General features: G+C 48.5%; 1 protein-coding gene across 2 annotated transcripts in view; it reads left to right on the top strand.

The window, feature by feature from the left end:
* The window catches only part of lrsam1 (leucine rich repeat and sterile alpha motif containing 1), a 32,233-nt gene that overhangs the window by 17,215 nt on the left and 1,842 nt on the right, over positions 1-13,176 (top strand). The window contains exons 11-23 of one of the 2 annotated variants that reach the window (XM_023960676.1): positions 1,907-1,936; positions 5,202-5,324; positions 7,027-7,166; positions 7,246-7,290; positions 7,818-7,888; positions 8,233-8,332; positions 8,417-8,504; positions 8,579-8,653; positions 8,888-8,968; positions 9,139-9,234; positions 10,928-11,026; positions 11,097-11,228; positions 11,381-11,447. In XM_023960676.1, coding sequence (XP_023816444.1) covers positions 1,907-1,936; positions 5,202-5,324; positions 7,027-7,166; positions 7,246-7,290; positions 7,818-7,888; positions 8,233-8,332; positions 8,417-8,504; positions 8,579-8,653; positions 8,888-8,968; positions 9,139-9,234; positions 10,928-11,026; positions 11,097-11,228; positions 11,381-11,447 — 1,147 coding nt within the window. The remainder of the gene's footprint in view (positions 1-1,906; positions 1,937-5,201; positions 5,325-7,026; positions 7,167-7,245; positions 7,291-7,817; positions 7,889-8,232; positions 8,333-8,416; positions 8,505-8,578; positions 8,654-8,887; positions 8,969-9,138; positions 9,235-10,927; positions 11,027-11,096; positions 11,229-11,380; positions 11,448-13,176) is intronic. The other variant, XM_023960677.1, reaches the window with a different exon arrangement.

The raw sequence follows: 13,176 nt of genomic DNA, 5'->3' as shown, positions 1-13,176 counted from the left end.
TCAGCACGGTGGGGGGGTTCATATTACACCTGAGCCGGGGGTGTTCGTGTCCCTGGGGGGTGGGTCCTGGTCGTTGCCCCTGAGCGCTGGGCCCCGCCAAACTTCCAACATGGCCGAGCCTGGTCGGCCATATTTATAACACCCCTTGTGGGCCACCCTTTTTTCCCCGGGGTTCCCCCATCCTGGGCGGGGTCGGCGGGCCCCTGCCTTGCTCCTCCCTGGACCAACCGTGGGCCAGGTGGGTGGCTGCCTGGAGTGCGGAGTGGGTCTCCCTTGGGGGGTCCTGGCTCGTACCTGGGGTTGGGGCGGGGGGATGCCCGGAACTCCTGGGTGGTGGTGGGGTGCTCGTCTGGGGCTGTGGGCGTCCTTCTCCGGTGGGGCCCTGCGTTGGGCTCTTCCGGCGCGGCGGGGGGGCTGCTTTCCTGGCTGGGCTGGGGCGGCGCTCTCTTTCCCTCCGCGCCTCCCTGCTCTCTGGCTCTGTGGGCCTCGCGGCGTTCCTGCTGGCCCTGGCCTGGGTGGCGGTCTTGGTCGCCCGGGGGGCGGTTGTTCCCTGCCTGTTCCCGTGTGGCGTTGGGGGAATTCCGGCTGCCGCTGCTGCTGCGGCGGGGGTTTGGTCCTCCTCCTTCTTTTCACATTCCACCATCCATTTTAGAAGAACATAAACACTCACCTGAGCACAGGTGTTAGCTCACCTTTGCACTAATAGTTTGCATGATTGAATGAATGAAAGATTTCACACTAGTTGGTTTAAAGACATAGGTATGCGTTCGTGAACACTATCTGTTTTGTGTACATGTTGACATGTACATGAGTGTGTGCGAACAGGCCCCGCCCTTTTTGTACTACATTTGAACCGTACCGTAATGATAAACAACCAGTAAACCTGTCTGCTCTATGCTGCTTCATGGTCTTACCCCCCCCTCTCACTATCCCCCCCCCCGACATCCCTCCCTCTTCTTCCCCTCTTTCCTTTTCCGTCCGGTCCAACACCAAAGATTTTCAAACATGATTGAAATTAATAAAGTTTGGCCTCAATTCCAAAAGGGGTTTATTCAGACATACCTTTGGTTTGTCTGAAGATGAATAACCCCTCTTGTTAAAGTAAATATGTCCAACACAAGAGGCCCTCAGCTCTCATCTGCCTGCTTAGCTGTTGGACAGGACAAGTTAAAAAAATAAAAAATAAAAAAAATAAAAAAGAAAGCCCCATAGGAACACGTCATTTATGACCAGAAGGCTATGATCACGTGTTAGATGCTCCTAACAGGTGAACTTGGTTCTGGATGGGATATTAATAGAGCCCACGTGTTCATAAGTGTCACATCAACCAGAATTTTGACATATTCAGGAGAACGGACATCATAACAGTAACTGTTATCCGGACCCCTGTCTGGGTTATTCATGGATTTGTCTGCATGAAAATATTCTACAATTATTCTACAATTCCAGATTGTCCTGGAACTTTGAATAAAAGACTTGAGAGACTTATGGATCCCCAAAAAACACCAGAAAGTGTTGCCGCTTCTGTCCTGCCTCCTCCAATGCTTGCTGTGATGAAGAACTATAGAGTGTTAAATTGGTCTTGTCCACGTCTTTACTCGTGGAAGAAACCATGCCATTAAAGGGGGTTTGAGATCCTCCATGCTGTGCAGACGTTCATCGGAGCTCCCTGTAGCTAAAGGGCTTCTGCTCTGCCGGTTTATTCAGTCAGAGCTCCACGAGCAGTTGAAGGAATGTGACGGAGAAACAAGGCCTCTAATGTGATCAGGGGTCCAAACCACTTCAGATGTCCAACGGGGGGTTACCAAAAATAGAACGGTGCACTTTGACCTGCTTATTAAATGCACATTATGTTTGGGTTTAACTGTTGGAAATCTGATTCACCTTCTGCTTTTTTCTGCTGCAGAACAAGTTCAGTGAATATGAGAAGAGAAAGGTCAGTGACCTCCGACCCTCACTCGTCTGCATCCTTGATCTGCTCTCATGTTCAGTTCATGTCTGTCCTCTGGAAAACAGCACTGCCTCTGTCTGCATGACTCAACACTTTATTTAAGCTGCAAACTGAACACTAGGGGTGCAACGAGTCATGGATCATCCATCCGTCATCCATCCATGATTCATCTGTCATCCATCCGTCATCCATCCGTCACCCATCTGTCATCCATCCGTCATCCATCCGTCATCCATCCATGATTCATCTGTCACCCATCCCTCATCCATCCGTCATCCTTCCATCTATCCATCATCCATCTGTCCTCCAGCCATCATCCATCTGTCATCCATCCGTCATCCATCCGTCATCCATCTGTCCTCCTGCCATCATCCATCCATCCATGATTCATCTGTCACCCATCCCTCATCCATCCGTCATCCTTCCATCTATCCATCATCCATCTGTCCTCCAGCCATCATCCATCTGTCATCCATCCTTCATCCATCCGTCATCCATCCATGATCCAACCTTCATCCAGCCATCATCCATCCGTCATCCATCCATCATCCATCCATGATCCATCCGTCATCCATCCATCATCCATCCATGATCCATCTGCCATCCATCCATGGTCCATCCGTCATCCATCCATCATCCATCCATGATCCATCTGCCATCCATCCATGGTCCATCCGTCATCCATCCATCATCCATCATTGATCCATCCGTCATCCATCCTTCATCCATCCATGATCCATCCATCATCTATCCGTCATCCATCTGTCATCATTCCTTCATCCATCCATCATCCATCCATGATCCATCCGTCATCCATCCATGGTCCATCCGTCATCCATCCATCATCCATCATTGATCCATCCGTCATCCAGCCATAATCCATCCATCCATGATCCAGCCATCATCCATCCATCATCCATCCATCCATCCATCCATCCATTATCCATCCATCATCTATCCGTCATCTATCCGTCATTCATCTGTCCTCCATCCGTCATCCATCCATCCGTCACCCATCTGTCATCCATCCGTCATCCATCCGTCATCCATCTGTCCTCCTGCCATCATCCATCCATCATCCATCCATGATTCATCTGTCACCCATCCCTCATCTATCCGTCATCCATCGGTCATCCATCCATGATCCATCCGTCATCCTTCCATCTATCCATCACCCATCTGTCATCCATCCTTCATCCATCCGTCATCCATCCATCATCCATCCATCATCCATCCATTATCCATCGGTCATCCATCCGTCATCCATCCGTCATCCATCCATCGGTCATCCATCCATTATCCATCCATCATCCATCCTTCATCCATCCGTCATCCATCTGTCCTCCTGCCATCATCCATCCGTCATCCATCCATGATCCATCCGCCATCCATCCATCATCCATCCATGATCCATCCGTCATCCATTCGTCATCCATCCATCATCCATCCATCCATCATCCATCCATTATCCATCCATCATCCATCCATCCATCATCCATCCATTATCCATCCATCATCTATCCGTCATCTATCCGTCATCCCTCTGTCCTCCAGCCATCACCCATCTGTCATCCATCCTTCATCCAGCCATCATCCATCCGTCATCCATCCTTCATCCATCCGTCATTCATCTGTCCTCCTGCCATCATCCATCCATCATCCATCCATCCATCCGTCATCCATCCATTATCCATCGGTCATCCATCCATCATCCATCCGTCATCCAGCCATCCACGATCCATCTGCCATCCATCCATCCATGATCCATCCATCCATCCATCCATGATCCATCCATGATCCATCCGTCATCCATCCATGATCCATCCATCATCTCTCCGTCATCCATCTGTCCTCCAGCCATCATCCAGCCATCATCCATCCATCCATGATCCATCCATGATCCATCCATCATCTCTCCGTCATCTATCTGTCCTCCAGCCATCATCCATCCATCATCTATCCGTCATCCATCCGTCATCCAGCCATCCACGATCCATCCGTCATCCAGCCATCCACGATCCATCTGTCATCTATCCATCATCCATCTGTCATCCATCCGTCATCCATCCTTCATCCATCCGTCATCCATCCATGATCCATCTGTCATCCATCCGTCATCTATCTGTCATCTATCCGTCATCCATCTATCATCCATTTGTCATCCATCCATGATCCATCCATCATCCACAGGATCTCTAGCCACGGGTCACCCCTGTCCGCTTCCTTCCAATCAATGTTTCGTTCATGCTGAGCGCGTCAAAGTCAGCTACACCGTCTAAGTTGCTGCTTGACCTTTGTCCAAAAGTGTGTTGACCTAAAGTTGCCGCCGTGTGTGGGAGGAGCTTCTGCCAAAAGGTTTTCCTTGACGGAGGACGCTGATGATGAGAGAGCAGGTTCATTTATTCAGAGGAACTGTACAAAAATGCACGTGTCCATGAAATCCTTCAGAGATCACTGGGAGGGGCTTAACAGCAGCAGGGAACACAGTGAGAGAATAGAAAATAGTAATATTATTTTTATCAGTTTTTCCAGATGCAACGAGTTGAAATGCATTTTGTATATCTGAGCATTTTGAGTATTTCTTTTTATAAATAGCAACATTTTGAGTTCATTAATGTTTTGTTTTCATAAATTGGCCTCAATGAACAAATATTTGGATGTGAAATGTATTTATTTATTTATACATATATATATTTTGAAGTACTCAAAGATTAAAAAAAAGAATTGTAGGCTTTTATTTTGTTGTCTTCCTTTTGAATGAGCCGAAGCGTGACTGAAACCGTGACGCGGTCAGAACTGTGATCCGTTGCACCCCCCTTCAGTGACGCCATGGAGACGAGCCGTTTGATTGGTCATCAGAGCGTTGAGCAGACTTTGATCACCATCTTCCTCGTTTTCCTCCTGATCTGTGGGTCTTTTGGCTCTCAGCTCTAACCAATCTGCCCGTTATTTTCTGACCTCTGACCTCAAACCTGTGTTTTTCCAGAGTGTTGTGCTCATTGTTTCTGGTTTTCAACATTTTCGGTGTTTCCTCAGTGAAGTTTGTGGTTAAATCTTTGTTGTTTGTGTAGCACAGTTATTGTCAAGCGTTCTAAACTGTCTGGAAACAACAACGGCTGCATAAACGGCCTAACAGGTGACCTTTTAGAGGTCAGCAGGAACGTCTGCAGCATGGATCTGCTGCTGATCGTCTAGGTACACTTTGCTGTCAGTTTACCAACACCTGCCTCTCTCTCTCTGGATCTTCTAGGAGAAGAAGCAGCAGGAAAAACTGGCGTTTGAGCGCCACCTGCAGCAGAAGCAACAGGAGCACACTCAGCTGCTCCTCATGAACGACTCTCACAGGAAAAACATCCTGAACTCCGTCCGGAAGGTAGAGCTCGCCTCCGTGTTTCTTTCCTTTTTAAGGATGGGTCAGGTCAACTATCGTCTAAGAACTTAACAGCTGCAAAAAGCTCTCAAACTAAGACAACCTGTGTTAAGGACCTAAAACACACAAAGACACTCTCACTGTGGCCGGAACAGCTTTTTTCTTCTCCCTACTGTCAGTCCGATTCCATCACATGATTCAGATTCAAGATATGTATTATCAGTATCAGACACAATGGAATTTTTCTGAAGATCTTCAGGAAAAACAAACACCTAACAATATGCTACAGGGACAAGGTTGGGGAGAATTGTTTGGGGGTTTGTCCATGGCTGTGGGTGCTGGACGCTGCCCTGCAGGAGGCGCTGTGGCTTGAACAGCTCTGGAGAGGAAGATGGTCCTCAGTCTGCTTTTTTACACCTGATGCTCCTGAACCTACTGCCTGATGGTAACGGGATAAAAGGGCCGTTGTCCGGGTGGGAACAGTCTCTAGCCAAACACCGAGCCCTTCTCCAGATCCGGTAGTCGACGTCCCGCTCCCCCCTGTGCCGTCCTCGCCACCCGGGCCGGGGCGCTTCTGTTGTGGAGGTTCTGTACCACACTGTCAGACTGAGACACCAGGCGCTCTCAGGAGACTGTCCCGTCTGCTAGAGGAGCCTTTCCCACCAGGTGTGAGGCGTTCACTGCCCATGAAAGGTCAGAGGACATGTGGATGTCCACACGCATGTTCAGTCCTCCTGCTGTAACCCATCATGACCTCCTTTGTCTTGTCAGTGGTCGGGACAGGATGGTTTCTGGAACAGGTTTTGGACCTGAGACCCACTACGGTGGTGTCGTCTGCAAACCTACTGACCATGTAATTGGATGCATGACAGAGCAGTCATGGGTAAACCATGTGAACAGAGGGGGCTTAGCACACAGCCCTGTGGGATACCTGTGTTGAGGGTCGTGGGGCAGATGTGAATTGGCCTAAGCTCATCACCTGGAGGCTGTTGGGGCTGTGTTGGCAAACCCAGGCTGAGGGGCTTCAGCAGGTCTGGTGGGACGGTATTAAACGCTGAGACGTGAGACACGTGGGGCCACAATGGTCACAGCTGGACTTCAGGAAGTGGGCGTGGCTTCATGTGGTCTGGCAAGCAATGACCTCTGACCCGAACCTCCTAGAGCACATCTGGGACCAGCTGAAGCAGAGACTGGATGATTGCTCCCGAATAACCGCTATTGACGGTCCATGTTTGGTGTTTGAGGCCATCTTTAGGACCTTCAGGGGAAAAAATGTCAAACTGATGAAAATGTCTCTTCTTCTCGTTCGTTAATAACATCGTTAGTAACATCAAGAGGAACTTTGATGCTTTCATCAAATTCAGACCATCTTCTTCTCTCTTTTCCTTTTCCGTTCGGTCCAACACAATAGATTTTCAAATTTGATTAAATGAATAAAGTTTGGCCTCAATTACAAAAGGGGTTTATTCAGACATACCTTTGGTTTGTCTGAAGATTAATAACCCCTCTTGTTAAAGTAAAACATGTCCAACACAAGAGGCCCTCAGCTCATATCTGTCTGCCCAGCTGTTGGACAGGTTAAAAAAAAGAACCAAATAGGAAAATCTGTCTGTAAATGATTGTGAGTGGAGTGAATGTGCAGGGGGGGGGGGTCCTAGCGTTCTATCTGCTCAGTCTAACCTGGTTCTACTGGGTTGAATCTCAGCAACAGGAGCGGGAGGAACTGGGCTTCAACGAGCAGCAGAGGGCTCAGGAGGCGGAGAGGCTGGTGCTGCTGGAGAAGGTCCGGCAGGCGGAAGACACCATCAGCGGTCGCATCGGCACCCTGCTGATGGACAACAGCAGGTAGCAGCGGAGGAGACGCAGCGCTGGGGACTGTTTTTACTGCTGCTCGTTCACTGGATGATTCCTTGGATCTGTGCAGGCAGGAGACTAACGCAAAGTTTCTCCAAGACATGGAGGAAGAGCGGTGAGTGACGCCATGACACCCCTGAGAGCGGATGAGATGCTTCAGGACAGGCAGCACATTCAGCAGACAGCGGCTCATTGTCAGTTCACATCAAGTGTCATCTGCAGACATTTAGCTGTAAACATGCTGTCATGAGTCGTATGCTCCTTCATGGGACGATCCTGTACATGTATGTCTGCTGGGTTCTGTGCTCCACGTCCCAATTTATCCTCCACGTTTGGAGAAAACGACCCGACTGAAGACCAGCGTGTGAAACGTGCAGCTCTCTCTGTTCTGCACACCTGAACCATGAAGGTGATGGAGTCATTTGTTCAGACTGAGCGGCTGGACTCTTCACACACAGACATGCATGCAGGCCGGGGCTGCATGGGGCGTGACGACTGATCGTCCAGCACACATGTGGATATGAATGAATGGTTGTTGAACACCTTCATCCTGCACAGAACCTTTGACTGTGTCTTCCTCGTAACGCGTGTGTCTGTCAGCATACGTGTAGCAGCGGCAGGGTTTTGACCTCCTCTCTGCAGGATTTACATGGAGCAGCTGACGGCCATCACACAGCAGGAGGCCAGTTCACTGCGGGAGAGGGAGGTTGCAGGTACGAAGCTGAGAGCTCATTCAGCTGAACCCTTCATACCTCAGAGAGCAGGTTGTAGAGCAACCCTCAGAAATGTGTGAGGGCATCAAAATACCACTCTAGGGTTGATTGAAGTGAAGAAGGAACATTATAATTCTGCATGATAGAGACTCTCTAAATGATTATCTGTTGGACTTTTTGAAAGTCTTTACTGTTTCTTATTCTGCCGTTTATCAACGACGGCTGAAGGGAAGTAACGGTCCAGAGGACATGCTATACATAAAAGCATGGAAAGAATTTGGGAATGTAGTGATTTATGAGGTGAATGAGTGATGCCGTTCCTTTGTTCTCTCTGCTGTTCTCAGCTGCGATGCAGAAGATGCTGTCGGACAGCTGTGCCATGAGCGTCCTGCAGGAGGCAAGTGACCATCGCAGACAGAGCCTGGTGTCTGAAGCCTGCAGAAGGTCAAACATGCACCTTCACTCACACGTATCAGCAGATCACAGCACTGCAGCTCTGGTGTGTAGTAAACACAGATCCTTTTCCAGTTTGGAGACTTTGGACAAGAAGTTTGACAAGATGCTCTCTCTCCAAGTTTTGGACAAATCTAAAGCCATTGCTGAGATCTTACAGGAGGTACTGGGTCCAGACAATGGCACTGATGGTGGAGAAACGAGACCCCAAGTGACAACTGCATGTGGTCTGCACAGGAGGAGATGCAGAAGGCGGCTTTCCAGGCCCTGCAGCTGCAGAGGGACGCCGTCCACTCATACATCCGCAGTCAGGTTTGTGCCCATAGGGTGACCCTTCTAAAAGCACCTGCACCTGAACACCACTATCTTAAAGGTGAAAGGAAATTCAAAGGCAACTTTTGCTCATTTTTGTAATTTTCCTCAGCTCTTGCTAATAGAGCAGCTTCCTAAATCCCTGTAGCGTAACAGTGGAGTCAGGAGGCTGCAGCCATCTCATCCGCTCATCCAGCATGAGCCGGCTTCATTCTGCCCTCTCACTTTTCCCAGATCAAGCTTATAGAAGGGGAATTAATGCAGCTGACTAAACTGGAGATTAAAAGACGCACTCTGGACTCTGAGAACTTGGAGGTGGGTGTTGCTGCTGACTTCGTTTGCTCGTCCACATGCACCTGATTTCCTTTTTTTGCCTTGTAATCTTGAGAATCAGGTCTTTCCTCCATGTCATCCTCCATGGAAACCCTTTGTCTTTGTCAGTGGAGTCTGAGCAGAAGGCTCTGATGAGGGCTTTCTCTGTGCAGGAGGTCCTGGTGGAGGAGCGGGCCGCCCTCAGCGACCTGCTGCAGCAGCTGATGAAGCAGAGGAGCCAGAGAGAGCAGGAGCTGCAGCAGGTGTTGGTGAGAACCGCTCTGCTTCTGTCAGGAGAGACATGAAGGCCACGCAGGAGGCTGGCTGGCTGGCTGCTTGATGGGGAGGCTGTCTGATCCCAGAGGATGGAGGCTTTGATGATGGGGGACGTTTGGTTTAGCTGCTGTCTTAGGTGGCTTTGGACACAGTCTGGACATTATTGATACAAAGAAGAAGAAGAAATCCAAAGTCCACCTATTAGGATGAAGTCTTTACTCCAACTTCTGATTCTGATGAAGCTGAATATCAACCAATCTAAGCTGCTCTGGATTTACATAAACGTCCCTCTCCGGTCACCTTTTGATCTATTTTCAGAGCGTCTTTTCATGATGATGCTGATGGAAAATCCAAAACCTGTGTCCTTTTCCAGGACAGAGCCGCAGAAATTCACCTCTGAGTTTTGGGCGGGACCGTTGCCACGAAGCAACCCCCCTTCCCGACATCTTTCTGTTTCCATGTTTCTGCTAGCTTACAGCCCCTCCCACCCCCATCCTAACGTTAGGGGTGGAACAGAAGCAGCAGCATCAGGTCCATCCATCCGTCCGGTTCTGATCCAGATTCCAGCTGGATTTAGACCAGGAAAACAGAGACGGTCCTGGATCTGTTGGTCTGCAGGTGGATGATCAGAAAGGGGCGGAGCTGGGAGACTTTGACTCCGCCCACTGTAGTTTATACATAACTACTACAAGATTTTTCAAAAGGAATTTTCTTTCTGCTCCTGAGTGACCTGGATTCATGTTAAAACAGTAAAACATCATTTTCCTAGAAGCTTTACTGAATTCAGATAATGAAATGACATTTCAAATGCTTGCTGTCAAATAACTAATATGAGGGACTGTTTGATGTCAGGTTTCTCAGCACTTATTTATTTTAGTATCAGTACAATATTAACAGTTTTAGTTCCATTCTGTGGTTTTATACCACAGTCCGGGAATACTCGACTCTGATTGGCTGCAGGGGTCCATTAATAAGTGACAACAGACGCCTGAAAAAGAAGTTCTTTGGTTAGCAAAGCCTAAGTCAAAGGCTCAGTTATCAAAAGTTTTTTGATAAAGTTAAAGACTCACTCTGATAAAAAAGGTGTTTTAGTGTTTTTAACATGTTCTTGTAATATAAAAATATAAAAGGAAAATTCAGATTAAACTGTATTTGTGAGGATTTCTTTATTCAAGTGAATCAGGAGCAGATAAGAAAATACTGTTGGAAAAATCTTGTAGTGACGTACAAACTACAATAGGCTGGGGGCCTAGGTCTCCAAGCTCCGCCCCTTTCTGACCATCCACTGTCAGACCAACAGATCCAGGACCGTCTTTGTTTTCCTGGTCTGAGCTGGAATCTGGATCAGAACTGGACGGATGGACGGATCTGATGTTGCTGCTGTTGTTGTAGCACCGCTAACGTTAGCTTGGGGTGTGAGAGGCTGTAAGCTAGTTGAACAGCATGTAATCGATGGTCCCGCCCACAACTCAGAGGTGAGTTTCTAATGAGCTCCTGCCGCTCTGCAGAAACTATGTCTTGAAAACAACACAGGTTTTTGGATTCTGGCTAAACGGCTATCATCATCGATTAAAGAGCAGCGGGAAGGACTTGACAATAGATCAGTAGATGAAAAGAAAATTCACCTGGTCTGCCGTTCTCCACTTCCTGTTTGTATTCATGTGAGAACTGATTTGTGGTCTCCAGGTGGAGATGGAGCTGAAGTCCGAGTCCAACCAGCAGAACTATTGGATGATCCAGTACCAGAGGCTGCTGGATGCCAAGCCGCTGTCCCTTCGCATGCAGGTACAGTGGAAGCTGCTGGGAGAATGGGACCACCTCGGTTGATGGTTCTAAACCCGAGCTTTCCGTGCAGGAAGCAGGGGTGGAGAGAGAGTTGGTCCACTTGCTGTGCAGACTGTCGGCTCAGCACTATCTACCTATTGTGGCCCATCACCGGCTGACCGCTGAGGCGCTGAGGAACATGAAGGCCTCTGACCTGAAGAAGGTCAGTGTCAGAACATTTCTGACAAACAGCCATCAGTCCGGTTCCATGTTAATACTGACACTCAGACAAAAAGCTGGACCGTGAATTAACTACATTTTCTTCAGTAAAAACTTTGATCAACTGAAAGCTTGATTGACATGTTTGTTTTGTAGTTGGGGATCAATGAAACAGGAATTCAAAAAGCTCTTCTGACCTGGGCTCTGGGTCACCAGCCTACAGGTACGCTTGATTTCACTCACAGGTAAATTCATGAATCCACAGGGACTTCTCCTGTTCTACAAGCATAAAGCACAAAGAAGGAAGACGTCCCACAAAGACAGTCTGCAGTAGAGACAAACGCTCCAGAGACCAGAGACAGACGACGGCTCTGAATGTCCAGATTCAGTCACGTCTTCCTGGAATCACTTTTGACAGCCGTGTTTGTCATGTGTGCATCAGCAAACCGCAGTAAAACAAGTCCATCCATCCAACCATCCATCCATCCACACATCCATCCATCCACGCATCCATCCACACATCCATCCATCCATCCACACATCCATTCATCCATCCATCCATTCATCCATCCATCCATCCATCCATCCATTCATCTCATCCATCCATCCATCCATCCACACATCCATCCATCCATCCACACATCCATCCATCCATCCACACATCCATCCATCCACGCATCCATCCACACATCCATCCATCCATCCACACATCCATTCATCCATCCATCCATTCATCCATCCATCCATCCATCCATCCATTCATCTCATCCATCCATCCATCCATCCACACATCCATCCATCCATCCACACATCCATTCATCTCATCCATCCATCCATCCATCCATCCACACATCCATTCATCCATCCATCCATTCATCCATCCATCCATCCATCCACACATCCATCCATCCACGCATCCATCCATCCATCCACACATCCATTCATCCATCCATCCATCCACACATCCATCCATCCATCCACACATCCATTCATCCATCCATCCATCCACACATCCATCCATCCATCCACACATCCATTCATCCATCCATCCATCCATCCACACATCCATCCATCCATCCATCCACACATCCATTCATCCATCCATCCATCCATCCACACATCCATCCATCCATCCACACATCCATCCATCCATCCACACATCCATCCATCCACACATCCATTCATCCATCCATCCATCCATCCACGCATCCATCCATCCATCCATTCATCTCATCCATCCATCCATCCATCCATCCATCCACACATCCATTCATCCATCCATCCATCCATCCACACATCCATCCATCCATCCACACATCCATTCATCCATCCATCCATCCATCCACACATCCATTCATCCATCCATCCATCCATCCATCCACACATCCATCCATCCATCTATCCATCCATCCATCCATCCATCCATCCACACATCCATCCATCCATCCACACATCCATCCATCCATCCACACATCCATCCATCCATCCATCCATCCATCTATCCATCCATCCATCCATCCATCCATCCACACATCCATCCATCCATCCACACATCCATCCATCCATCCATCCATCCACACATCCATCCATCCATCCATCCATCTATCCATCCATCCATCCATCCACACATCCATCCATCCATCCACACATCCATCCATCCATCCATCCATCCACACATCCATCCATCCATCCATCCATCCACACATCCATCCATCCATCCATCCATCTATCCATCCATCCATCCATCTATCCATCCATCCATCCATCCATCCATCCATCCACACATCCATCCATCCATCCACACATCCATCCATCCATCCATCCATCCACACATCCACACATCCATCCATCCATCCACACATCCATCCATCCATCCATCCATCCATCCATCCATCCATCCATCCATCCATCCATCCATCCATCCATCTATCCATACCTAGGGGTAATTTAGA

This window comes from Oryzias latipes, chromosome 12 (assembly GCF_002234675.1).
Source record: "Oryzias latipes chromosome 12, ASM223467v1".
Taxonomy (NCBI): domain Eukaryota; kingdom Metazoa; phylum Chordata; class Actinopteri; order Beloniformes; family Adrianichthyidae; genus Oryzias; species Oryzias latipes.
This window is presented reverse-complemented; position numbering and strand designations above follow the sequence as displayed.